At 44.7% G+C, this 27,408-nt stretch overlaps 1 protein-coding gene across 5 annotated transcripts in view; it reads right to left on the minus strand.

Annotated features, from left to right (window-relative positions):
* Nucleotides 1-202: 202 nt before the first annotated feature.
* LOC125723499 (neuron navigator 2-like) overlaps nucleotides 203-27,408 on the minus strand; it is a 97,975-nt gene continuing 70,769 nt past the window's right edge. For 3 of the 5 annotated variants that reach the window (XM_049000133.1, XM_049000135.1, XM_049000138.1), the window contains 25 exons: nucleotides 26,266-26,893; nucleotides 23,182-23,574; nucleotides 22,698-22,763; nucleotides 21,424-21,468; nucleotides 20,460-20,620; nucleotides 19,922-20,101; nucleotides 18,048-18,100; nucleotides 16,108-16,131; nucleotides 15,853-15,927; nucleotides 13,484-13,567; nucleotides 13,211-13,322; nucleotides 12,372-12,523; nucleotides 10,083-10,252; nucleotides 9,823-9,976; nucleotides 9,506-9,665; nucleotides 9,316-9,413; nucleotides 9,111-9,206; nucleotides 8,845-9,013; nucleotides 7,370-7,605; nucleotides 6,772-6,926; nucleotides 6,538-6,609; nucleotides 5,881-6,077; nucleotides 4,977-5,095; nucleotides 3,156-3,356; nucleotides 203-2,744 (listed from right to left, as the gene is read on the minus strand). In XM_049000133.1, coding sequence (XP_048856090.1) covers nucleotides 2,619-2,744; nucleotides 3,156-3,356; nucleotides 4,977-5,095; nucleotides 5,881-6,077; nucleotides 6,538-6,609; nucleotides 6,772-6,926; nucleotides 7,370-7,605; nucleotides 8,845-9,013; nucleotides 9,111-9,206; nucleotides 9,316-9,413; nucleotides 9,506-9,665; nucleotides 9,823-9,976; nucleotides 10,083-10,252; nucleotides 12,372-12,523; nucleotides 13,211-13,322; nucleotides 13,484-13,567; nucleotides 15,853-15,927; nucleotides 16,108-16,131; nucleotides 18,048-18,100; nucleotides 19,922-20,101; nucleotides 20,460-20,620; nucleotides 21,424-21,468; nucleotides 22,698-22,763; nucleotides 23,182-23,574; nucleotides 26,266-26,893 — 3,926 coding nt within the window. In that variant the 3' untranslated portion in view covers nucleotides 203-2,618. The remainder of the gene's footprint in view (nucleotides 2,745-3,155; nucleotides 3,357-4,976; nucleotides 5,096-5,880; nucleotides 6,078-6,537; nucleotides 6,610-6,771; nucleotides 6,927-7,369; nucleotides 7,606-8,844; nucleotides 9,014-9,110; nucleotides 9,207-9,315; nucleotides 9,414-9,505; nucleotides 9,666-9,822; nucleotides 9,977-10,082; nucleotides 10,253-12,371; nucleotides 12,524-13,210; nucleotides 13,323-13,483; nucleotides 13,568-15,852; nucleotides 15,928-16,107; nucleotides 16,132-18,047; nucleotides 18,101-19,921; nucleotides 20,102-20,459; nucleotides 20,621-21,423; nucleotides 21,469-22,697; nucleotides 22,764-23,181; nucleotides 23,575-26,265; nucleotides 26,894-27,408) is intronic. The other 2 variants (XM_049000134.1, XM_049000136.1) reach the window with 2 other exon arrangements.

The following is a 27,408-nucleotide window of genomic DNA, read 5'->3' on the forward strand; positions in this document are numbered from 1 at the left end:
GCAGTCAATTTCACTCCATCCTTCTTTCACTCACGCTTATAAAACAGCATTTATTTGACTGAACAATTATAGTTTTTTGTTTGTTAAAATTATATCCAGTGGAAAGGCAAAGTAAACAGGATGCATATACATGGATGCATGCAGCCAGAAACACACATGTGCACGTGTGTGCAAAGACTATAAAGTATTTCACCACAGTAGCTAATAAATAAGCATTCATTTATTGATCATGAATAATTTAATAACATTACAATGATCATATTTATTTTGTGTGAATCTGACAGCAATTTCTGACAAACCTGAAAGAACACACTAGGTGAATTGAGTACTGTACACAAAATACTTTTCTAGTTTTGTTTAAAAACGGCTAGAAAATTTCAGTAAAATGTAGCACTGTAATATTTACATTTCTCTATGTTACATTGTACATGTAAATAGCAAAATACACCTTGCTAAACAGATCACCTTACTTTAAAACAACTACATCAAAGAGTGGCCCTTCCATAAAATTAACATCCACACTCCTGCAGGGAAAATGTCATAAGAAGAAACGTCCAGCCAAAGCTTTGTGCTTGTATCCATTATAAGAGCCAAAATGTACAGAAAAAAACCCTCTAATTAAATTACAACTGAGAATCTATTCACATATTGATTTAGTTGCTGTACAATTCTTGGCAGTCCTGACAAATACTAGGAAACTATTTGGCTTCCGTTTAAAATTCAAAATGAATGTTGCATAGAATTAGTAACTAAGAACACTCAAAATGAACAGGTCAAACGCTGAAAAGGAACAGAAGCATGGAGAGAGGGGAAAAAAATGAAGTCGTATGTCATACTATTAAAAGTAGGTTTTCAAATGCTCAGTGTTATGGGTTTCAAAGGAGGAATAAAGCATTGTCTCTGAAATAAAGCAAGGGTGAGATCCCATTTACACTTAATGCAAATTGACACAATGTTAATTCTTTTGTAATGAGTTCACTACTAGACACGCTGTCATTAGTTCCAAAGCAAGGTCGGGGCCCCGGCCCCTCCCTTTGCAGAATATCCAAATGTTTTTGGATACTTAATCTTGATAAGTGATTAGAAACAAAGCAATAAAATGAAGGTCTTTCCCCTAAATGAGGCAACAAACATCACAGCCATCACATTTCATGCACTGATACTATTTCCATTATCACTTACAAGAATAACACAAAAAAAGTGGAACAAGTAAGACAATGGCATAAAGTGTATAGGCTTGTGAGGTATAAGAACAACCCCTTCAGATCTTCAGCCGTCTTTCGGAACCATTAAATCTGTACAGTACAACTTAAAGTGGGTGTTGTCTGAGCACCGATCCCAGACTTTGAAAGATGCAGCATTTTCACCTGATCAGTGGTTCAAAGCCCATTTTAGGCTTTGACAGCTACCCCGACGGGCATATGCTGCAGCAGCTAGATCAAAGCAATGATATGGATCCAAAAGAAAGTTGCCTTCATTTGCCCTCTTATTAACATGGCATTATCCTTTGATATGATGGGGGGAAACTGTCATAGCACCTTGAACCTGCAAATTCACCTGCAAATTGTCAAGCGACCATGACGCTACAGCCCTGCAGTTAAAAGTAAAAAAAGACAACAACACCGATGCATGTTAAATATTACAAAAGAGGTAAGGCATCATTTTTGCAGCTCAGCACCAAAAAGATGTTTGTCAAAGCTTGCGACTGCTCCTCTGTGACAATGCGCACTAGCGAGCTATAAGAAGCTGGCTGCGCCTTACTGCTGTGTCTGTGAGTGCTCCAAAGCGGAAGGGGTACGCCAGCGGAAGGCTATAAAGCTCACCCTGTAACAGAGTTATGGCCCAACCTGTGCCCTCAATCACAGTCTGGCACCCTGGCAACCGAAACAATAAGCCTACACAGCTAAAAACCTGAGTCCCCTGGAAAGGGATCCAATCACACTTATTACATGACTCCAAGGGATCACACATTATTGTGGCATGCTCTGTGAACTCCACAACTGTGCCCTAAAAAGAGAGTAAACAACCCTCACAGAGCCATAATGCACCATCCACTATGAATCACAGAACATCTAAGGACTCAGCATGTTTGATCAGAAACCAATGCTCACCCCTTCTGCTGGCACTGGGTGATCACACTGGACTAGGATGGGTTAACATCCAGGCAGAAAGATCACGAGTACAGCACAAGGCCATGTGAATGGGGCAGCATAGGGTGGTCACTTTAGACCGGCACTTCGGTCTTCTAGCACCATCTGCAGTTTAGAGCATATGTAACACATCTATGCAGGAGTTCAGCAAGATTGTTTGGTTCACAGAAACGGAGGCGTATGTTCTTCAGGCTGGATGAAAAGTCCATGGCAGGACATGATCTCCACGAAAGCCAGATCCTTGTACCTTTAACATTCTATAACGGGGCTAAGAACAGCATTTCACAAAAATATTTAAAAACTAAAGCAGTGCCCTTTTTTTTGTTTCTGTTGTTAAAAATGAAATTATTTTTTCTCTCAGGGGTTACCTGCACCCACTGTATTTCTTTGTCAGTCTCTGAGAGCAGCTTGCTCTGGTTGCTGGTAATTAGGAGTAATTTTTCCTTGTGCTTAAAACTACTGATCGATTCACAGCGTTGATTCCAATGAAGAGTCCAGGATGTCATCGTGGTGACTGTTGCTGTTTGAGTCGCTGTCGTAGCTCTGAGGGCTGGAGCAGTTAGCAGCTTCTTGGAGTCGCATCAGCATGTTCATCTGGTGAAGGGAAATGAGGATAATGGTTAGCACCATCCATCCATCCATCCATCCATCCATCCATGGACGGGGGGGGGGGCAGCCCATCACAGACCATAGGTCTAAGTTAACGAAAATGATTACTGTTCAAAGTTTGTTTACCGTTTACTGATGTGAGGGGGAACTCTACTCCAAGACAAGCACAAACCTAACTGTACTCTTAAATATCATTAATGAAGTTCATTGGCTAAATATCCATATAAGGCTTCTCACTCTGGCAGAAATAAGGACAACCTGTCAAATCTCCTCTGTACACACCAACTGAAACAGGGGTTACACTGGCTGAGAAGGGGCTGTTTTTGAGTGAAACGCACAGTTACACTGACGGCATAACCAGAAGCCTGACTGGGACACGAGCGGCTATTCATTCACCAGAGGGTCACCCTCCGCATCGCTTGGGGGGATCTGCTTGCTGTGGCCTTCCCGTGAGACGGAGTAGCCGTCGAAGCCCACGTCTTCAGGCCGCAGCTGGAGCAGCGGGGGCCACTCGTGTTGCTGGGGGCTAGCGGCCCAAGGGTAGCTGTCCATGACCCACTTGGCTGGGTCTTCCCAGGGTGACCTTCTTCCATACAACTGTGAGATCGCGAAAGGCACCAGATGAACAACCAAACTGACCTCTTAAAATGCAATCACAAGCAGGACTAACACATAATACATTACTGTATGTTCATTAAGGCGGTGGCTCTGTGATTGATATGCAGTAGCCGGTAGAATGCTGTTACTTAGACTCTATTACTCCAGGGCCACTTGACATTGGCTGAGCCTGTACATTGACCCCAAGACCTGCTCTCACCTGTATATGTCTATGTGTCTCATGGGGAGCAAGATAGGACATGTCAACTGACCCCAAGACCTGCTCTCACCTGTATATGTCTATGTGTCTCATGGGGAGCAAGATGGGACATGTCAACTGACCCCAAGACCTGCTCTCACCTGTATATGTCTATGTGTCTCATGGGGAGCAAGATGGGACATGTCAACTGACCCCAAGACCTGCTCTCACCTGTATATGTCTATGTGTCTCATGAAGAGCAAGATGGGACATGCTAACTGACCCCAAGACCTGCTCTCACCTGTATATGTCTATGTGTTTCATGGGGAGCAAGATGGGACATGTCAACTGACCCCAAGACCTGCTCTCACCTGTATATGTCTATGTGTCTCATGGGGAGCAAGATGGGACATGTCAACTGACCCCAAGACCTGCTCTCACCTGTATATGTCTATGTGTCTCATGGGGAGCAAGATGGGACATGCCAACTGACCCCAAGACCTGCTCTCACCTGTATATGTCTATGTGTCTCGTGGGGAGCAAGATGGGACATGCCAACTGACCCCAAGACCTGCTCTCACCTGTATATGCCTATGTGTCTCATGGGGAGCAAGATGGGACATGCCAACTGACCCCAAGACCTGCTCTCACCTGTATATGTCTATGTGTCTCATGGGGAGCAAGATGGGACATGCCAACTGACCCCAAGACCTGCTCTCACCTGTATATGCCTATGTGTCTCATGGGGAGCAAGATGGGACATGCCAACTGACCCCAAGACCTGCTCTCACCTGTATATGCCTATGTGTCTCATGGGGAGCAAGATGGGACATGCCAAATCCACGCAATTTCCACACAGGGAAGAAGTATCAAAATTTTATGTGCTCAGCAGTATTCATAAAGAAATGACAATAATTATACTTATGGTCATTATGACCTAATTACTTGGGTGCTGCTAAACTCCCAAATCTGATAGGTCAGAAGGATGTTGATTAATCATTTATTACCACTCATGTTGTGCCATCCAGGCTGATCACAATAGTATATCAATGCACTATTTTGTACTTTTGTGCCTTATCATATGTTCGTGACTACTATACGACTGACAGGGCTGATGATGAGTCTAGGATGTTAACATGACAGATGGTCATTAATGCCTATAAAGACGTTTCTTCTGAAAAGCAGCTTGGTTTTCTGTTATGCCACCGGTAGAGACATTCATAGCACTAAAAAGACCAGACATTGAAAACTAGAAAGTACATGTTCCTACATCTATTACTATGCATGTGTACATTACAGTATTAAGTTAAATCACATATCAAACATTACATATCTAAGAAAAACTATATTGCTGGATGCACAAACCACTAGTGTCAGCCATTAATAACAACAAGGACTAAATCAGGTTCCACATTCATTACCTGTAGGCCTTCCCGCACAGCTTCCAGCATGTAAGGGATGATGGAATAGTTCCACAGGTCTGTGAACCACACCCTAGACCCATCAACATCAATGGGACAAGACAGGAAGAGCCGTGGTCCTGAAAACAATCAGTTAAAGAATTCAGAGGGTAAACCATGTTTAAGCATAGCCCTTAACATTCTGAAGTGCTATTTAATACTGGTGAAGAATAGTAAAGATATCAGTATACCCTTTATATTTACAGAGTACAACTGTACATTTACATTGATTTACAGCATGTGGCAGACACCCATAGCCAGACCGACTTATATAAGTGCTTAGAAGTCTCCTCCATGAATACATTCTGATACTGGTTAAATTGAACCCGGCTAAGAATATTATCACTCTAAGAAAGCATTTATTTTAAAAAAGCATTTTTTATAAGGGGATATGTCTCAGTATAAAAGTTCTAAGTACTTCCAAAAGAGGTTTGTAGGTTTGTAGTCGTCGTTTGCGCCCAATGACTCAGCTGTTTGGGCATCCAGGGGAAGCTCATTCTACCACTGACAGACTGGCCACAGTTAAGACACCACAGTCACACTGATTCATACTTATCGCCTTGGGTCCAGATTTAGGACCTGGTGGTTTGATAAAAATTGCATGGGAATAACCCAGGATGGGCCGCCAATTCCAAAAATATATGTCTTCCTAAGAATAAAAATTATAGAGCGTTTAATTTAATACAACACTGCCAACAATATTGCCATGACGAATTGCTGCCGATAATAGAATTTCTGACAGATAGAGAACTGGTGTCCATTACCCATTTGGCTGGGTTACCCCAGGTTGCCCTTTTACCATACAACTGTAAGATCCAGTACAGTGAAAACTGCATTCAAATTACTGCATATCTATTTTTCTCACCAATGGTGACATCAGAAGAACTGTGAGCCTCTAGAAAGCGGTTGAGGTGCTGCCAGACACGAGGGATCCAATCAATAATCTTGACCAGCTCCATGTTTCGCGTGCGGCTGCTGATTTCTGTCTCAATCAGCTTCCGCCGCAGGAACCGGCCCAGGAAACCCTTTACTGGTTCCATGTGATTAGCACACAGCACCCACCTGAGACATGTGCAGAAAACCCAACTTCAGACTCTCTACACCAAGTACTACAGAGTTTTGAGATGGAGCTAAGCAGAAAAACAAATAATGCCCTCTAGTGGACAAATATGTAAAACACAAGTTTAATTACCATCATAGTATGACCATATTAAATTAATTCTAATTAAAATGATAAATAAATGTTCTATATATACATACACAGAGATACGATAAAATTACTCCTTCTTATGAGTAACTTATTATAACATTATGAGTAATTCCTTTGGAGAATTATTCTCAAGACACATCCTTAATGACCAAGATCAGTGTTTTAATGGATTACATAAAACACATCTATATATAAATAAAAGATGTCTTTGAAGCAATTACTAAATGGTAGGTCCCCACATCCTTCCAAACAATTTGTGGGTAATACTGGTTAATTAGATATCTAATGAACCAATGAGATACAATAAATTACCTGAAGTTGTGGTGAAGCTGTAGATTTGGAGTGGAAGAAGTTGCTTGGTTCATTGTGCCAATTATATAAGGGCTGAAGACAAAAATTTAAACAGGATGGTGTTAAGAGCCACAAGCTAAGAGCAAGCAATGCTATTAAATGACAGGAAGGGATGCATTTGTGAATAGCCTATAATTCAGGTTCCTTTCTTTCTCAAACGAATGATTGTACAGAGTGGAGGCAGAGGGTCTTTACCATCGATGGTACTTGCAGTTGAGCAGGCCATTGAATATTTCCCCCAGGGAACTGACATGATGCAGGTTGTCCAGAATCACGACCAGGGGCATGTCTACTGCATGGCTATCGCTGCTGCACTGATCAGCGAGATTGGACAGGTACTGTCGCAGTTCCTAGGTTGGTCATAAGGCCAGGCAAGTCAGATATAAACACAATTTTGGATTAGACCTCTGTAGTTATATGTGAAGTAGTGCACAAGTATTAGACAGAAAATGACCAAGCATATATATAAATATATCATTCATATGCATTAATTATACTGCTAGAAAACAACTTGGACATATTCAGACGGACTAGATAATTGTTACTGATGCATATAAATAGTGGTTTGTGATTTGGGATAAACTACAGTTCCACCCAACACTCTATGAACATTAGATACTCTTCAGGCTTTTCACACAAGCAAATGAGTGAGAATTTCTGAAAGCGGCCCATATTTTACAGGAAGGTATGGCATATGCGGGAGATGTATACAGGAGTGAATAAGCAATCCACTCCTATAGTCAGCACCGCACCTTCCTAATGGGCGTACAAACTAGCAGAGAAGTATCCGTACCTTGCTAGACTTATGGTCCACATTGAAGGTGGCGATGATGCCATCGAGCAGCTTGTGGCCGTCCTGCAGCACCATGTACTCAGCCAGCTGGTTGGCCAGAAAGGTCTTGCCAGTTCCACTGGGACCAGAGAGGATGATGCGCCTGTGCTCCTGCAGCAGGGACACATATCGCTGCAGCATTGGTTTGGGAATGAGCGTCTCAAACACCAGGCTGTCTTGACTGTGGACCTCCACTCCTGCAGGGGGGGCAAGAGAGCACAATATCAGACAAAGAAAAGGCTGCTGAAATGCTCAATTGATGCTCTTATTAACTTTGTAAAAATAATTTTCGAAACAGGGGCATTTAATTTTTGGAGAAATGGCCGGGAAATGCAGCTTTCTGGTGATCAGACTGAATGGCAAAGATAAATCATTTCGCCTCTAAGCAGTCAGCCCCCCAGGTTACGTGTCAGTGGCAAAATGCCACTTAGGTGTGCGTGAGGAAACTCACAATGAGAACATGTAGAGAAATGTTTGCTCGCAGTTGCAACATGATGTCATGAGACTGGCCTCCTTAAGGCCCTTTCTCGCCAATTGCGGTAAAAATTCTCCTGCACACTGAAACCCATTGTTTTCTACAGCTTAAACATTGCTGTAGGAGCTTTTCACCGTGCCAAGAGAAGCACAAGCTCAGTGCATGGCGCAGGGAACTCACGTGCCCAAGTTCACATTTTTGAGCTTTTATGTACTGTGATCTGATGTATTGTTTGCTCAGCCAATAGGAAGTCCATGGAAGAAAATGGAGAATATGACTGCCTTGGCAGTATGACTGCACAGTAAAACGTGAATCGCAATTTTCTCTCACGATTCTTGAACAATATTTCTAACATCATCATCATTAATATTATGCTTTAAATATTGTCCTTATCATTTCTGTAGTGGAGATAGACACTTAAGGCTCGCCTGCTCTCTATTATAGCACCAGTTTGTCTGCCTCCTTGTCCTGACACACACATTACATAAAAACAGTCACCAATCATTGCCATTCTGCCTGCCTATCTCGCATGTACCTTCCCGACATCTGTCTAATGAGTGTGTGCAGGGTCCGGCACAAAAGCACAGCGCCATCCGTGTTCACTGAAAAAGGCTCCTTAGACTGAAAACTACACTTCTATAAATAAACGTGTAGATATAGAATATTTCTTAAAATAATACATGAATGTAGACTCATTTCAGCTAAAAAAAAAAAAGAATTATTACCAAAAACGCAATTTCAAATTAAAATAAGAATCACAGGAATGGGGTATTAAATTCAAATTGTTTTGCCAGGTACTTCAAATCTCTGTTCATGCTGTTGTTCTCATGGTATAAGAAATGCTGCATTATTATAAAGGAGGTGGGATACGTCCTGTAGACATGGCGGAACAGCATTCAGAGAAATGGCAAAGCTACATGATGGTGTGAGGAATTCAGAGTGGAGAACACTGGTGCAGCACCTTTGAGAAACACGGAGATGGTATCATTCTCCCCCACAAGATACCCGCAGGGCAGCAGCTCAGGAGTTTCTGCCCCACTTGTGCGCCGGACGTCCCCAATGCCGTATCCAGCCACGCTGTCTGAGTTCAGGCCTAATTGACTCACAGGATCCACATGGATGATATACTCCTGGAGAAAGTTGGGCAGATGTCAGACCGCTGAAAACCCATTCACATTACATGTCTGGGTCATGGTTTCTGCCACGAGAATCTGTTTCTGCCGTTACCTTGAAGAGACGTCTGACCACCCCATCCAAGACATCCCACTTGGTTTTGCCGCTAACTCCAATACAGCCAATCAGGAACTGACGAGGTCGACATTCCTAGATGGCATCAACAACAAATTAGCATACAAGCTTGACACGCTAAGAACCAAAATGGCGGCCATGCATCAAAATGCCAATTTCAGGGTTCAGTTTCAGAACACCTCACCTCCTTCCACTTAACATCTTCTTCCAGGCTGACCATGATCTTGACATGGCGACCCTCTTTGCGTGTACTGCCATCACCATTGTCATCTAACAGCATGTCTAGGAAGACACCATGTGTTACCCAGGGGGAGGTGAGAATCTAACATAAAGAAAGTGGCTACTTGCATACAAGCACACAGATGGACACACACCAAGGCTGGTGGACTCGGTCAGGTTGAGGCTGTGCTGGGACAGTGCCACAGGGGGGTGCATCGAGGAGGAGATGGACACTTGCGACGGCGCCCGGCTGCAGCTGCCCTGATTCTCTGATTTCAGACGGTCGTTCTCAGCTTTCAGCTTTTCAATCTCGCACTAGAGGGAAGAGAAAAAAAATCAACATTCTGGTCAGCCAATCAGATGCTCTAACTTTAGAACAAGGTCCAGATTCAGGGTCTCGCTAAATGTGGCCATACTGTGTGAGACAGGTGCTGCGTCTGTCTGGGGTTTGAGTACCAGCCCCCCATCCCACCTGCATGCGGTTCATAGCCTCTCGCAGCTGGTCCAGCTGGTGGGCGGAGCTAAGGGCCTCCAGCCGGATATCAGTCAGCTTCATCTCCTTGTCTCGCAGCTCACTGCGTAGCTGCATGACTGTCTCAGCCTCGCTGTCCGTGCACTCTGAGATGCTGCAGTATACAGCAGGGGTGGATAGAAAGTGTGTCACATGTGGCACAAAATCAGTCAAACATCCATATTATCCATAAGAGGGTCAGCAAAGCAGGGGCCACGTACAGAGAGTTGGAGTGGGAGTTCCTTAGCGCAGGTGTGGAGGTGGCAGAGCCATTGTGGGGGAGTTTTGGGGAGGAGGGCAGGGACGAGTCTGTCATCTCCTCGATGTCAGAGTGCGAGGACGCGGACTTGGGTGATTTCTTGCTGAAGGCCTGCTTGAAGGAGCTCCGCAGCTGCAGCAAAGAGATGATGGAATGGCATGAGAATGCAGGCCACCACACAGCAGGCCTTCTGCTTTAACAAAGCCGGGATTATCAAATAAACATCTGACACAAGGCAGGAAAAGGAAAAGCGAAAACCACTTGTTCCGAAATTTAAATATTATGGTCTCAGGGTTTCACTCATATTTTGAACAGTAGGTAAGCTTAAAATTGTAAGCTTGAAATCACCATCAATGCATTATTATTAATATTCAATGATTACCTTCTGGGCACTGCTTTTCATTTTATTACTATGCTTAAATTCTCAGCTCACAACTAAAAGTCTGACGACTAAGGAAATATGTTCCAACAAAGTTCACAACATAAATCAGTGGAGTTATTTATCAAATAAGAACTGAAAAACACTGATATTTACAACAGATGGAGTCACACAGTGTACAGGACCAAAAGAAAAGTCTTTCTAGGAAGAACGTAGTAAGGTTAGTAACCTAAAATGCATTGTTAGTTGGGTTAAGTGGTTTGTGATAACAGACATCTTACCTCATACACCTGCCACATGAAGCGAAAGCACAGAAGAAGAGAAAAGAAACAAAAAGACACAAAACACAACACAGATTGAGTCTGAGACATGGCCAGGTCGTTTACATGCAGGTGTCTGACTCTAAATCATTTAAAAAAGGCTGAATTACACATCAAGACCTTTTCTGCATGTGAAAACTTCTCGAAAAAGTTTAATTTAGAAGAATCCAGAGAACCAAAACTTACTCTGGCCCAAGCTAGAGCCCCAAGTTCTCAGCTACAGTAAGCAGTAATGGTGCAAACAGTTAATTCAAAACACAAATCCACAAATCAGTTAACACCCTTATGCAAAGCCAAACCTTAAGGCCATCACAAAGTGGTTCTTAGCCTCTCTAATACACAGCTAAAGCCAGGAATCTAGGTCTGAACAACAGAACACACAGGCATCTCACTGACAATGAGAGGAAAAACCACCTGAGCTCAGTCACAAACTGACTCATCCACTAAGATCCCTGCAATGAGCTCCAGGAGAAACAAAGGTCAGAATCCTGGGGACGTTAGAGCCCATTAGAATGAAGCATAATGTCATAAATGATCACAACGTCAGAATTCTAATATGGTACAACTATGCACTACAGCATAAATGATTGGCACAGAGCTGAATGGGAACTGGGGGATATCTGCACTGGGTCTTCTGGTCCTCCAGTCGGTTTGCACTTTGCTCAAGCATTATGATTAGGCAGCTACAGAAACAGCTATCCTCATCAGACAGTACCATAGGAGCGCAGAGATTCCAAACAACTAAAGAGGTCTTTAACCATGAACTATGATCGGTCCCTGATCTGTACGTACACCACAATATAAGAAAGGAAACCCTTAGTGGTTATGATCAATTAAATTCAAGCCATGGGTCTGATGTCACAAGACTGAAGCTAAACAAAACCTCAAATACCTTTGTGATTTGTGTTGCTTAAAGAGATCGGCAAGAATGTTATTCCCTTCTCAATGTAAGATTATACTGTACACAGTTAATGTTTTGCCACTCCAGTGCAGGACCAAAAAACTCTGCTACTAAAAACCACAGTCGATACAGGGACTGGTAACACTCGGTGCTACAGTGAGACACACTGTTGCATAATCATTAGCTTACCGGGTCAAATCCTGTGTTTGGGAGAGTGATGCCACCATTGGGACCTTAACCCCAGTTGCTCGAGGGGTGATGGATGCAGGCTAAACCAGGGTTCTGACCCCAAGACTTATGTGTCTGTGTGTCCCATGGAGAGCGAGACAGGTGAAAACCCAATTTACTCATGAATGAAGTATCACTATTCTATTCCTGAAGAAGGCAACTGATCAGAAACATGAAGATGAAAGTCCAAAATGGTAGCATCTCACATAAAATCTCTCTTTGTTAAAAAAAGAGTAATTTCAAGGGCTGTGTCTTGAGGGCCACTGGTAAATGATAAACAGAGACAACTTAGACACTGAACAGCTCAGTGAGGTAAATGAGAGATGGTACGGAATAGGCAACAGATTCAAGGACAAAATGACCTGGTTAGAACTATGAAGTGAGACCTGAACAGGGGGGGCGGGGAAGGCGGCTTGGACTCACCCAATTCTTTTTTTTCTTCTTGTTCTTAGCGTCTGGGTCCACATTGCTGCCCACACTGGAGTGGCTGGTGGCGCTGTTGATGCTGGAAACGCTGTCCGATGAGTGCTGCCTGCGTATGCGCAGATCCGGGTGCGGCGTACCGTTACCAGAGGCTGTGAAGGGAGCACACATTATACATGCTTATCATTTCTATGTTTCATATTAGGTGAAACATCTGACATTCATATCTCCGTTTACACAATGACATAATTGCAGCTCTTCCCAACAATTTTGTCCTGAACCTGTGCAATGAGCTCCTATGACTTGACTGTCACGACTCAAAGCCCAGCCCAAGCAGGAAGGCATCATATCAGCTTTACAACTTCCCTCTTACTTGTTTGTTAAAAAGATATACAGGAGACACATGCTGACAGGAGTACGTAGAAGAAAGCTTAATAACCAACACAAAACTCTTTTTGTTGCAATTATTGAAGTTATAAGAAAAGTAGCAGCACTTTTAATACATTTCTTTGTTTGTTGGTTTCCTCGGTTTTAGCATAGAAATTAGCATCTCGCAGTGCTCCATTCTAAAAGAGATAACGAGCTGCATCCAGAATTACGTACTTACACTCCAATCATCAGGCTAAAAAAGTGATCAGAATGACTGAAACCCAAACAGTACCCAGAATGCCCAGTTGCAAACCACATCCGGCCAAAATCCAATAATTTCAGTGGCATGAAGGGGTGTAGCTTTTGAAGAGGTAGTCGACCAAACTAAAGGTAAAACTTGATGACACTCAGATGTGCATTAATTAATGACTGTGCTTAATGATCGGTGCATAGAGCTGCTGCACGCTCACCTTTACCGCTCAGCTCAGGAGTGTTTATGACGCCGTTAATGGCGGCCTGCGCAGCAGCATTCTGCTTCTTCAGGAACTCGATGGTCTTCCTCAGCTCATTTAGCTCAGAGTCCTGCCAAAAAGCATGAGATTTCAGGCCCAGATAAGCCCCTTTGCTGAAGTGTCCCACACAGTGTCACCTTCTGTTAAATAACTGGCAACATGGATGTGACCTGATCATAATGAGCAGTGAAGCAACTGGATTATAGATTTTGCTGGGATCTCTCCCCTTACCTTCTGCTCTGCTGTCATGGTGAGGCTCTGGAGCCGGATGGTCATGTTTGCCAGGCTCTGCTCGAATGCTGCCACCAGGTGAGCCTGCACACAAACCCCAATTCACTGTTAGCCTGCCTGCCCAAATGAGTGTCTTCAATGCCATGTGGTTGTAAGCATGCTGCATGAAGGAGTTTGCATAACAGCTGTATCCTAGCCGCTAGAGTACTGAGAAAGTGTGTGTTCCAGGGAACACAGGCCCACACAAATGCTTTCATACTTCGGTCTGCATGCTCTGCTTAATCGGAAAGTGGCAAAACACCTATGCTGTTTTCTGCTGTTCTTAGTTTCCCTTTGAACCTGTGGATAAAGCTAATAATGGTACCAGCACCTGGACAGGTGTCGGTTAGCAGCCAGACCTGCCAAATCACCCATGAAACAAGGGTGGGATTCTGTGATAGCTGCCTGTTTGGGCTTGGCCTCCATAAGCCTACAAAGGCTTCAGAGCAGCAGTCTTCTGCCGTCACACGGAAACTAGTATCACATAGAAAATCTGAGACTATATGGTGCAGCTGAGACACAGAGAGCCTCTCCTGGAGAAGAGAACATCCACCTTACTGAAGCGATAGAGAGACCCTCGATGATGAGACAATACACGTCAATATTAACATCCTGGACTCTCAACTGTTGCCTTTCTCAGGTGCAATAATTTATCTTACATGCAATAATTCATGCACAATATTCCTCCTATACGTCCACACTGTGAATTGTAGTTCCTATTTGCCATTTATTTATTTTATCATTTTTGTCCCTTAAATTTTCTTTAGGTTGTACAATTTTACAGCGGTTTCTACAGGATGACCCAAATGTCAATAAAGATATCTTAGCTGGTATCTTGTACACATATTCAGTATATATTTATACACAGTATATATATATATATATATATATATATATATATATATATTATATATATATAAACATAAATCCATTACTGGAACATATGTGGAAGAAACCACATGCTTTTAAAAAAGCACACCCAAGGTGTGTGTTTGGAGGTGTGCTGATGAATCAGAGCTGGAGTGGTGAGTGAGGCCAGGCCCAGACAGAAGCACCATTGGGAAATAAGTTAAGGGATCACTGCAGGGAGCTGACAGATGCTGACACATGTCCGATGTGTTGAGACAGAAGCGTAGGAGAAGTGCTACACGGTGTGCGGGGGGGGGGGGGGGGGCTCTCTGATTCACCTTTATGCTTCAGTAATCTAGGTGAGTCACAGTGAAATGGCCCAGAGAGATGGGGAAATAGAGACCTTTCAGGCATCCAGCTGCTTGCCGTGTCAGAAGCATTAAAGCGCTGAGCTAAGGCGCTTTACAAACATGCAGCTATAAACAGGGGTCATATATCAACTGACTCTGAAATACCACAATTATCAATTCAAAACATGTAACTGCAGATTGGCTACATGAAAGGGGCTGATTTTTGATTCATGCATAAGCCAGGAGATGAACTGGCCAGTTCTGAATAATCGGAAAACCGTAGAGGACTGATAATGCTCACTGCGGAACGTTTAACTCTGAGTTCAAAGGAGCACAGTACCGCAGTAACGGATCTGGTGACAGGTAAGCCTGGGTTCTGCAATGTACCATCATGTGTGTCAGTGACGCATGCAGCAAGCACTGGGTCTCATGGAGAGGATGGCCTGTAAGGGGAGCGACTTTCAGCCTGTTTCTCTCAGCACAGCCGCTACTTACACCACCTGCTACACCGGCTGAGATGGACACTTAGATGCTCATTAAAAGGAAACATTTTATTGACAGGTATCATTACAAGGTAAAGATTAATTGAACTTTTCTGGCACTGCTGAGTGTTCCTTGGGTTTTGATAAAATCTACCCTATAATTCATCATCCAGTCAGAAACAAATCATCCCAGAACAAACACTACACCCAGTACACTGACAGGCACTACAGACACGAAGACAGACATTATTCTGTGTCTGAGAGTTTTGGCTGATCTGGCAACATGTGTGACGTGCAGCAGCTCTCATGCATGTGTAAGGCACTGACCATGCGTTGTCACTTGCAGTTGCATTTATGGCTGCATAATACTGGACAATTAGCCATTTTTATAAAGTAAAACAGGAATTCAAAATTCACCTAAAACAAACCACAGCCAAATGGAACTTATTATCTATTACTGGTGGTGATTTCACGCGTTTTCTTTTTGTATTAAGCATAAAAAAGTTGTAGCACGATGTGTTTGATTTTATTTACCTTACTTGACATTGCACTGTGCATGTGCCGTACAGTGCATTGCCATGACGATGCTGAAATGATATATTGTGCAGCACTGGATCCACGTAATTACTAAATGGCTTTTGTTACTTACATTTGCACTCAGCTGAGTTGTTAGGGCAGACACCTTTTCTTGGGAAGCGTCCAGCTCCCTCCGGAGCTTGCGGATCTGACAGTGAGAGACACGCACATTTAGTAAACATCCACACCCACTGACATGCTATCTGTATGACACACAGCTATGAGAGGTGAGCCCATGTGGCCAAACAGGCAACCCTGGAACAAAGCAAGGGGAAAAAAGCCAAGTTTCAGATGAACAAGGTTATATGAAATGGCTAAACAGACTTACCTCTGACTGTGACTTCTCTTCAGGCTGCAAAAACAAGAGACACAGGTGGAAAAAGATGTGAAATGGACAACACATGTAGGAGCGCGCTCCAGGAACTGCACACACAGACATAGCATATTCCATTTCAACCCCAGGCTACAGATGCACACAAAGTAGAGCAGCCCAGGAAAACTGTAACTTAGTACTAAACTAACGCCCCGGGTGCAATATTTCCTCTAAATTAATAGGTACAGGATACAACACAGCATAATTAGTGGATCTGCTGATTCCATATCTGCTTGTGGTAGAGGGGTGAGATTTACAGCGTTCTCTCTTATTATACGGTCCCTGGCTGAACAATAAAACTTAGAAGAAAAAGAAAGACTCACACAAAACCAGCTGAGTGGCTTTTGAAATGCCAGTCAGTCAAATATGCCCCCCCACCCACCCGTTATGATACACCTCCCCCATACGGCTCAGATGACAAACCCCCTGGACACATTCGTACTCATCGCATGGATTACACGCTATGTCATTTTTCAGCAGGACAGAGTTTTAAAAATACAGGAATTATTATTAAAACAGTTTTGTCTGTTTTGGTAACAATGACACTTTACAGCTTGCAAAATAAAAATGAATATTATATGAAAATGATCAGTTTTCGAAGCAGCTGTCAAACCGGCCCCAGGAGCCCCAAATCCAAACACGGGGGGTGCTCATTACAGGCCCCCGCCACCTTCCTTGGTTTATTCCATTCAGCTCACGTGGCGTGAGAAGGGGGGGGGGGCAAAAAGATGCTCTCTAAGGTGCCACCAAGCCAGCCCCCCCCACCACTATTAACAATAGCTTAGGATGCAGGTGTGACTGTGATTGGGCTCGTCAAACATCGGGAAACATGCCAAGACGGCACAAAAACCCACAGAGCAGCTTTCGCTACACTAACACACAAACGCTACACAACACATCCGCGTCATGCCTGTCACTGCACATTTCTGTGTCATTCTGTATCAACATTTTCCATATTAGACAGTTTCTAGCCCAATCTGAGATAATCATAAACACTTCTGATAATTAAACTAAATATTAATTATGAATAACCTCCTGATAAATATAAGTAGGTAAATCATTTTTCATTGATAACTAGACTTCAAGTACTTTTATAAGCTCATCAAATGTACTGAATTATTTCGACTCTGCAGCTAAATAACTCCAAAGTCACTCCAAAGCATAAATAATTACAAAAAAAACCCAAAGGCTACATGTAGCCACACTGATTAAATCTCAATCTCCAAAGCAAAGCTGCCCTACCGTGGCTTCCCAGGGCTTGAATGCGCCTGTAACGGAGACGGCAGCCATCATTTCCACCCCCACCACAGCCTGCTTCAGGCTCTAAAGCAGCGCTAACATTCAGCAGACCTGACAGAGCAATCTTAGTCACCTACGCAGCCCAAAACTCGCTCTGAGAACAACTGATGACTGCAGTGTGAAGTCAGTTAGGGTAACAGTCATTTCGCCGGCTCATGTTCATGTGGGCGGAGCCAATGGGCCACGTCTTTGGGGTGCTGGAACCAGTCGGCATAGCATCGTTCAATCGGGATAATAACTAGCTGTTATGAAAAGCTAAGCGACGGTAGGCAGCCTTGCCAAATGCATTCAATTACTCCTTTTCTGGATTTTCTCTGAGCGCTAGAACTGCCAAAACATTCAATAAAATAGAACACACTAGAACGTGCATTTATTGGACTGTGATTCATTATTCAGTTCACCTCAAGTCTTGACAAGTTTAATACAGTTTTTTCCAGCAATAAACAGGTCTTCGAGGCCCCTGTGTGCTGCATATAGAACCAGGCAATGCAAAAGGCCTAAAAAGTCCATGAGATTCTGGTACTCTATTAAACTGGCAATTCGCGTCATTTTCTAGTTGAAACGACATAGGATAATCATACCACATGGAAACTCACCGTGGAGTAGATTGAAGAGGTGCTTGACACGAGAGAGAGGGAGGAGCCATGAACTGGAAAGATCAGAAAGAAAAATAGCATCTTAATGAGTTCGGAGGCAGTAAAGAAACTGGTTTGATTGATGCAGCAGGACTTGATGGCCCGCATGTCATGACAATCATCATCTATGATGATCATCAAAATTATCTTCCATTTATGCCAAAGTAGCCCTTCTCTTGGTTTGTGCCACACGTGACAGCTTTTGGTCACACCCCACATCTAAGAGTCCTTGCCATCCCGTACCCTTAGCCTACTCACTATAGCTGACTTGCCTTTTCCAAGATGTTCTGACCCAGTCATCTGACCATAATGATTTAGCCCTTGTCAAAGTCATTTAGGACTTCATCCATGCCCATTTCTACTGCATTAAAGATGTCAGCTATGAGAACCGCATTGCTTGCTTCACACTAACACATGCTCCATAAGTGTGGTCATAAAGTTTTATACACATATATATATTTTTTTGTTCTGCCCTCAGAAAATTCCCATGAGTGCCTGCGTGCTGCTTTGAGCTGCAGCCACATAATTGGCTATTTGCACTAATCAGCTGGTACACCTAATAAAATGGCCATGAGTGTATATAATGAAATATATAAAACATAAGCAATTAAGAAGGATTTGCGAATGTATATAAAATTTCCAATTAGTGTGTTTCTGAGGTAAAATGGCACAGAAAGGGAAGCGGCACCATTATGGAATCCTTCACCAAACCCCCGTCAACAGCCCTATCACGCGTGACGAGATAAGTGAGCTTTCCTCCTGAGCGCTGCTGCGGGAGGTATTCCCTCTCAGTCCCAGTGTGAGCTCCCAGTCTCATTATATTTCCTCACCATAAAAGTTCATCTTTAACCTGGCCTGTAATTAGATATCTTCCTCAGGAAAGAAGCCAGCCAGAGAGAAGGCAGCTGAAAAGCGGCAGAGTCAACAGCCAGGCGTGTAATAAGCGATCTGCCCCCCCAGGTACCAGTCAGCTATACCGTGTCAGCAAGTTCACACCCTCCTTTTCTCATCTCTCTACAGGGGGATACTGGGTCGCCTTTAGGTGCAGGGTGAAGTGAAAGGAGAAGCACGCTAGTGAACACCGAGCTGTGCAGGACTAAATACTAGGACCATAAGCTCAGGCACGGTCCACATACGGAGCCAATCACCATGCTTGTGGCTATGGCCTTATGACTGCAGGTAAGACAGCCGTATCAACACTGGGCTGCAACGAAAGAGCATGTCTTTGATGGGGGGGCGATGCAAGATTTTTCCCACATTCAGACACCAAATCCCTGAGCTACTATATGAAATCAACACCTGCACGCAGTCAAACAAGAAGCCGGTCTGGTGGATTTAAGCAGACAAAACGGAGCTTTTGGGCCTGGCCTCAGTCCAAATGATAAAAGCAGTTTGCTGGGATGGAGGGGGGGGGGGCATCCAAAGTTCCACTTCTCGCTTGTGGGAACATCTCCGAATGCCACCATGGTATTATTATATATTTATATTCTCATCTATTTATTCAGCAGATGCACAAGTACAACAGAAAAAACAATCACAAGTATAAAGCTATCAAGGGGCCAGCTTGGCTGCAAGTCTAGCAGAGCGTCCAGTGCATGACCTGCAACAAGTGCAGTTCAGCACTGGAGCAAGAGCTGTAAAAAACACAGTCAGGAGCTAAAATCAGAAAGAACAGTGAGATCAAAACATCAGGAGGACTTGGTTCCTACTAGTCAAGGGCAAAATACAAAAAAAAATTATCCAGTGGTGTTTGCCTTAAGCTCACACTTGCTTTGTATGAAACATTAGGCTTAGTGCCACACTGATGTCAGCATTAATGGGCTTTTGGCACTGACCCTCCTCAAAGCCGTCGCGGAAGGAGCCAGAGCGGCTCATGGTTCGGGTCTTCTCATCCAAGGACATGGAGGAATTGCGCAGACGGGCATCGCTATACGGGTCGTAAGGGCCGTCCTGATTGGACAGGCAGTTGGCACGCAGGTTAGCCAGGCTCATTTGCGTGGCTGCTGTGGGGCTGCCTGCAGGGACACATTGTAAGAGAGACAGATGGCTCAGAATCACTCAAAGCCGGGCCAGCGAACGACAAGGCGCACGGTGCTCGTACACTGAGGTGGGCTCCACACCGTCACACACACATCAAGACAGATCATCTTGAGAAGGGACTCTGACAGACTGAATAAGGATGAGCCAATAGTTATAGGTCATGCATACATCATGAGAGGAGGCAGAACAAGGTACTTTAAAATACCTCTGTCAATGGTGTCCCTGGTTTGAAAAAGACTGAATAAGTTCAATGTTGTTTTGCCTGATTATTGGAAAAGAGGCTTGTATGTGTGTCTGGCGAGTGCTGGGGGGGGGGGGGGGGGCACGACGTACCGAGAGGGACGAAGTTGAACCGCGTCGCTGATGGCGAACTAAGGCTGGACCCGGGGGAGAAGGGCGAGTTGCTGGCAGACTCCTGCAGGCCTCCCGCGGAATGGGAGCGTAGCCATTCCTTGGCATCGTCGTGGCTGCGGAGCTGGGCTGGCGGACCATACCTACGGAGAGCATCGGGCTAATGAACAGGCAGGCGTGCGGCTGACTGGGCGTGGGGAGGCCGCTGTACAGCTTCTCTGGGTCACACCTAGTGGAGCTGCGCAGCAGCGACTCTCTAAAACCTTCTAATAAAGATAATTCCCTAGCCGGGGGGCCAAGGGAGGGCCCCTCTCGCACAGGCTTCAGCATGCTGGCGTGGAGGGAAGGGTAACGCGCAGGGTGAATCACGCAGAACCTACAAATGCGGCCAGCACCACCTCACAGCAGCACAGTGTCTGCTGGGTCATTAGAAAGCCAGTGGGCGTGGGGGGGGGGGCGCTCTGAAGGGTGTGGGGGGAGCCAAACAGCTGGAGTTCCGTGTTTATTCAAACTGGCCAGACATGGTTCACGATAAGCCGCTTCTGACACATGGAACAATGAACAGGAGCGAAGATATCCCTGAGGTACGCAAACAAGCAGCACGACATGCTCTGCTCTGCCCTGCTCTGGCGATGCTCGCGGGCCTCAGATGGGGAAGCAGGGGATGGGGGGGTTTTACAGTGTTACGGATGACTGTTGAAAATTTCAGCAGCACACACCAAAGCCAAACGAAAGTTAAATACCAACAAAACGTGATGCTTAAAGCAAACATGCAGTACAGTGTGACAGACTCCATTACATCAGTGCGCAGTGACTGGCCACACAATGTTCATGCTCCCACGTCCAAGCTGAAGAGAAACGCAGTGAAAGCAACACAAAAGCAGGTATTTCAGCAAAAAACAGGGCTGGTGGTTGGGGGTATGGGGGGGGGGGGTTTCATTAATACCTGAGTCCCTTTCTAGGCAAGCTGTTGCTATCAAGGTGGGGGTCACTAGAGGTGAGGAGGAAAGAAGATTGAGGCAAAAAAAGAAACTGAGAATGAGAGGAACTGGAAAAAGAGTGTATAGTTAAGAGGAAACAAAGCAGGGACTCATGAGGTCAGCATGTAACATATGAATACAGCAAATAGGCTTCGACCTGCCATCCTACCCCTTCTGGGAATTTCACAGAGTCTACTAATCAAACAAAAATGTGGAATCAAGTCAAAGCAGCCCTATTAGTCAACAATATGATTTTATGAGCTAATTGTAGGATTTGATATATGGGATCCTTTGTTCAGCAGTAATGTAAGACGGCTGCTAGAGACTTAAGATGAGCGATTGCTGAGTCAACAGTTTGTTTACTTTGGAATGCAAGTCTATGCTTTTCTCAACTCTGCTCTTATGAAACGTGTCACTGTCAGGAAGCCAATGGTGCTGCAGCTGCTGGGGTCAAAGAGTAGAGCCCGACACTCAGGTTACTACACGTGTTCAATCATACATGCATATAATTTCAGTGTGTCCTTTACAGATGTTTAAGACTCTTCAAGGGCAAGTGCACGGACACTAGGGGTGGGGGGCTTAGCTGTCTGTTCCATCACAGGCACTTCCACACTTGTACATGAGCTCCACATGACAGCAGGACGCTTGACGAAGACATCTTGCGTGCCATCAGGAAGCCAGTGAAGTGATTGCTGACGAGGAGATGTGACCCTGAGAAGGTCAGAGAGCAAAGGCCATGCCCCAGACAGTCCTGGAGTCACACAGTGAGAGGTGGAGGCCAAGGGGGCAAAGGCGGCAGGTTCTGTCTCTTTTAGATGTACTGTAAGATAGTGGGCTGTACTTCTCAGAAGGAATGTGAGGGCAGGGAACTGGATGCAGTAGGACCTGCTATGCTACTGCGGACCCTATGGAAGATAGCTTCCATTTATATTTACCATAATTCCACTTCAAACCCCTGCAATCATGCTATATAGTTTCACAGAAGAGTAATACAAAATAAAATCATCATATTCAGGCCAAAATCGATCTGAAGTTATTTTACATGTCGGCTGCAATATAACTCAAGTCAGCAGGTGGTGCCAAACCAAGCTGGGAATGGAACAGACAGCAGTAAGGAGATGCCTTTGTGGATTAAGCTCAGCTCGACAAATCACTTCACACAACAGGACACGCAGAAGCCATAGTGTTAGCCACAAAGGTACCAGGAGCTGCAGGCTCCTTCTGCCACAGATGTGTTTACCTGTCCTGTTTCCGGGGTAAAGTGTTTCTGCTGAATTTGGGACTAGCGGAAGGGGAGGAGAGGGGACTGTGGGATGGGGGTAGACACAACAGAGAGAATTAGTCAACGGAAGCGGGAGATGGAGAGATCAACATGACGACGGCCTTGTGCTACACGCTAAAACACCGTCTAAGAGCCACAGAGACACAACAAGGCTACCTGCTCATCACTGCTTACAGACCCCATTGAAAATGTAAAAGTTACATCCACCGTTTTAGCCAGGCCTGGGTCGCAGGGGCAGCAGTCTGAGCAGGGCTGTCAGAACCCCCTTCTACCCAGCCACCTCCTCCCGCTCCTCTGGGGGAATACCTACGTGTTCCCAGGCCAGCTGCGAGATATAATCCCATATACTAAATATAATATATTAAAAAAATCTGCCTTGTTGTAAGGGCACTATGGGAGAAATGGTCTGGTCACAAAACAGTCTGCACAGCTCCCCGCTCACCTCTCCGACATGCCGGTCTTGACGCTGCTGGTGCGGACAAAGGTGCCCAGCGCATCGTCCCTGCCGGAGCTGAGGTGGCCCAGACCGCCGCTGCCCATGGAGACGTCAATGGACTCGCAGCTGGTGTGCAGGCTGCTGAGCGAGGGGTAAGCTGGGCCGTCCTTGCTGATACCGGAGGAGCTGCTGGCCGTAGTGCCCCAAGTCAGGCTGTTGGTGGGAGCCGAATAGGCCGAGCCTGGGCTGGAAGCCAGAGAGGAGTGGGCGGGCTCGCCACAGGCGCCCCCCGGGGCTGAGTCCAGGCTTCCCTGATGAGCCATGGTGGCGTGAGGGTTAGAGATGACCGTGGAGCTTTTCATGGCGTCTGTCTGCTTGCCTGGCTTCCCCCCAAAGAGCCTGCATCAAGACAGGAGTTGCAGAGTAAGGGAGAATCCATATAGTACAGAAAAATGGACTTCACTCCTGGTAGCATAGCACTATTGTCAGAGGGCACGACCACTATGAGAGAATTTATCAAGTGTAAGAAAAACACACTGGACTTTGCTCCAGTACAATTTTTTTTAGACGTCTTCACACAACACAGGATCATTTTGGCGTAATGATGTCTTCATTGTGCTCCTGACCATGTGCAGTTCCCATTTAAAAAGACACATGCCAGCGGAACGGCCAATGATAACACAACAAGTGTAAAGGGCATCACCAGGGCATTAGCAGACCACACCCCAAAGATGATTGCTGTCATTATACACTAAATATAAGATAAGTGATTGGTAATATGTATATCATATGACATATCATTAAAAAATGTTACGGAGAAATCTTCATTCATGTCGTTTGGTGCTACAGTATTTAAGGCAAAAATATACCAGGCTTCCTCTCTAAGAAGACAGTTCTCTAAATCTCCCCTCTGGGGGACTTGTTGATTATCTCCAAACCCTCAAATTGTAAGGAATTACTGTCATGACCCACTGACTCATTTCTGTTCACATACTCTGGTTTTAGGTTGTCGCTTAGTCTTTTTGATAATATAACCCATATGGGCATGACAGTAAATATACAACAAATGTGGACAGACATGTGACTACCTCTTACCTTGAACAATTTATTTGTGTGGGGGTGTATAAAACATTTTTCTTTAAGCGTGCTATTGCAAACAACATAATTTAAAAAATTCAAGTCGCCCTCTGGTATCCTGAAGGGGAAATGACATACAGGGGTATGGAAATAAGAGTGTACAAGGCGGTCTCTCAGATTTGATGCTCTTTTGTAGCAAAAAAGGCAGCAGATCTCAGAAGACATGTATGGGAGAACCAGGAATGCTTAGGAAGGTCAGTGTTACATCAGCCTGTTAAATTCAAGTACAGCGCATTAAATGCATTACATTTATTTACAGTAATATTTATAGGAAAACCCAAACTGTAATATTTTTAAAGCAGTGCTTAATAATGTAGATGACAGTGGCTGAGTGACAGTTATAATGGTCATCTGCTGCTGCTGGGAACTGAGAGCCAGGGCAGACACTGGTCAGGATACTGGTAAGGATACTGGACCATCTCAGGGTATGTATGCATCCTACAGACATCAATGTGTGTCAGTTCTCAGGGCCGAGCTTATGGTCAACTAGCCCAGGGCCACACTGCACAACAGAATAAACTGCACTGTACACTGTATAGTGTAAACTGTACTACACTGTATAGGCTTTATCCTATCCTCAAGAAAAACAGCCTCTTGGCATATGCGCACATCTTTTACCAATCTTTATTTTCTTTTGTCTGCTAACTTGATGCTCAGTGTTTCATTTCCTGCTATCATGTGATTTAACTGGAGAAAAAATGAGCCAATTTCCAAAAGCCACAATTTCTGGTAAATTATTGTGCAAAGTACAAAGGATTCTGCTCATTAATAATTAGAAGAACATAAATGAGAAAAGAACCAATTTATCTCCCAATGACTTCACGGACACCTCTGTTTGTGTGTGTGTGTGTGTGTGTGTGTGTGTGGGGAGGGGGGGGGGGAATGGCTACTCATCAGTAAAATCAACAAAAGACCACCCCTGAGGTTAATGAGAGCAGTGCCCTCCCTGGCTCTGAGTCATGCTTTGAAGCAGCTGCTTTGGATAGTTTCAGATAACAACCCCAATAGTGTAAAAACAGACCCACCAAGGCTGTCAGAAGGTACCCAGAGCAAAGCAAAACAGATGGATACAAGTGGATATAAGGTGGAATTGAAAAAAAAAACTCTTTGTTAAGAAACCATTTTAGACAGCAGCCTGTCAAGAGATTTATGGGCACTGAGGTACCAACTGAGGCACAAAAAATGGCACAGAGGTACCAGGATGTCACCATTGAGTGGGCATATACATTATTTAGGTGGGCAACAACAAAATGTTACTTTATAAAAATATGGCATGTCGACAAAGGTGTAGTTTAATTCTTGGGGGGGGGGGTAATAGGAATACATGTAAAGGATCCAGGTTTCGGGGGGGGGGGGCAGGGCCATTACCCCATGAAAAAATGTATATAAACCCTGTAAGATGAGCATTTGTATGATGAGCTACAGAGGAACACTGGTTTTGGTTTGAATCTTCAGTATGCGACGGCAGAATACAAGGCACATGGGGAACCTTGCAAATCATGCAAACTGAACTGTGCATTACTAATATTTTATAAGAACCAGAGAAAAGAATGAATAAGAATTAAAGGTATTAACGATTTTAATTGGATTGCTGAGAACAGCTTGCTACAAACTGGTCTGGAAGTTCACTTAACCATGTCTGTACTGCACGTGTGAAGAAGTGTTGCTGTTTGAGGATAATTTGAGGATAGCAGGAGCACTGACTAAGCACAGCCACTTCAAAACGGCCATTTAGGAAATGATGACCAGCAGTTTCATGACTAAGGACAAAATTACAGAAACTATGAACGCTCAAACAAACAGCTATAATGGTGATTTTTTTCACTGGATGGACAGATGATTCTGCTGAGTGGGCAGAATCTCTGGGTGGGCAGCACCCACCCCAGCCCACCAGTAGATACACCCCCAAAATACAAACAGCAGTGACACCCCTCAAAGTGAAAGCCTCTTTACCTGCGCAGTGTGGGTGAGGACATGTCCACGTATTTGCTGGTCTGCTGCCTGCCGGCGGAGGGGGCAATGCCTTCACCCTGCGATACAGGGCTAGCTTTGATAGAGCTACAGGCAGCTCCGCCTTCTGTGTCGGAGGCTACACCCTTTTCACGGTCTGTCTGATTGAGAGGCTCGCGGGCGCGCAGTGCCGGGAGGCTGGCTGCCTCGATGCTGCTGGTGGATGAGCGGTTGCCATTGCGGGCACTGGAGCGGCCAGGCCGGGGCAGACTGCGATACTGCAGGTTGGCACGGGTGCCCACAGGCATATAGCTCTCATCCTGCACTTGTGAGCCATCCATGCTGGCTTTACGGCCCACCGACCGTCCCCCCGTTAGAGCTGCCGACTTGGGTATCTTGCCCAGTGTGGCTGAGCCGCCAGTGATAGTCGCCCCACTGGCTGTGACGATGGTCACCCCTCCCGTCAGTTTCTTGAAGCCGAAAGTATTCGTGGGGGTGCGGGCTGAGCTGGAAGGGGGTTTCTTGGACTCATCTCCACTGCTGCGGCCAACGTCTGAGGGCGAGCGCTGGATAGCACTGGAGTGTGACGACAGGCAGCCCTTCTCGGACACCTTGGCGTCGTCAGTCTTACCTGCATGCAGAGAAAGTGTACCACTACTTATGCATTTATTCCAAATCCTAATCATCCTTGCTGTTTAAATCACTCATAGATGTGCTTATGAGAAATTGATTTACGGTAGAAACAACTTATAGTGATCACAGTTGTAGCGATCAATTGCGTATATGGATCAAATAGCTTCGGACAGAATCATTCCTGTACAAATACTGTTTAAATAATTTGCATATAGTAATCAAGTAGTCTGCTTACAGTGTTAATTTTGTTTTTTTTTTTAATACATGATAACTGAAAAAATTAAACTATGGTCATTCTTAAAATTAGATGGAAATCTGCTTGAGACATAAAGTAAAATAATTTGGTTATAATGATCCTCTGCTTATAGTGATCAATTTTGCCCTTACAGACATGATCACTGCAAGTGGATTCCACTGTACTTTGAACTCCTTGGATTGGATTTTTTTCTGATATCATGCAGCCATAATACTAAGTATGAAATACTAACTAGTTCAAGATATCTAGCAACATGT

The sequence above is a fragment of the Brienomyrus brachyistius genome, unplaced genomic scaffold (genome assembly GCF_023856365.1).
Source record: "Brienomyrus brachyistius isolate T26 unplaced genomic scaffold, BBRACH_0.4 scaffold49, whole genome shotgun sequence".
NCBI classification, from domain to species: Eukaryota; Metazoa; Chordata; class Actinopteri; order Osteoglossiformes; family Mormyridae; genus Brienomyrus; species Brienomyrus brachyistius.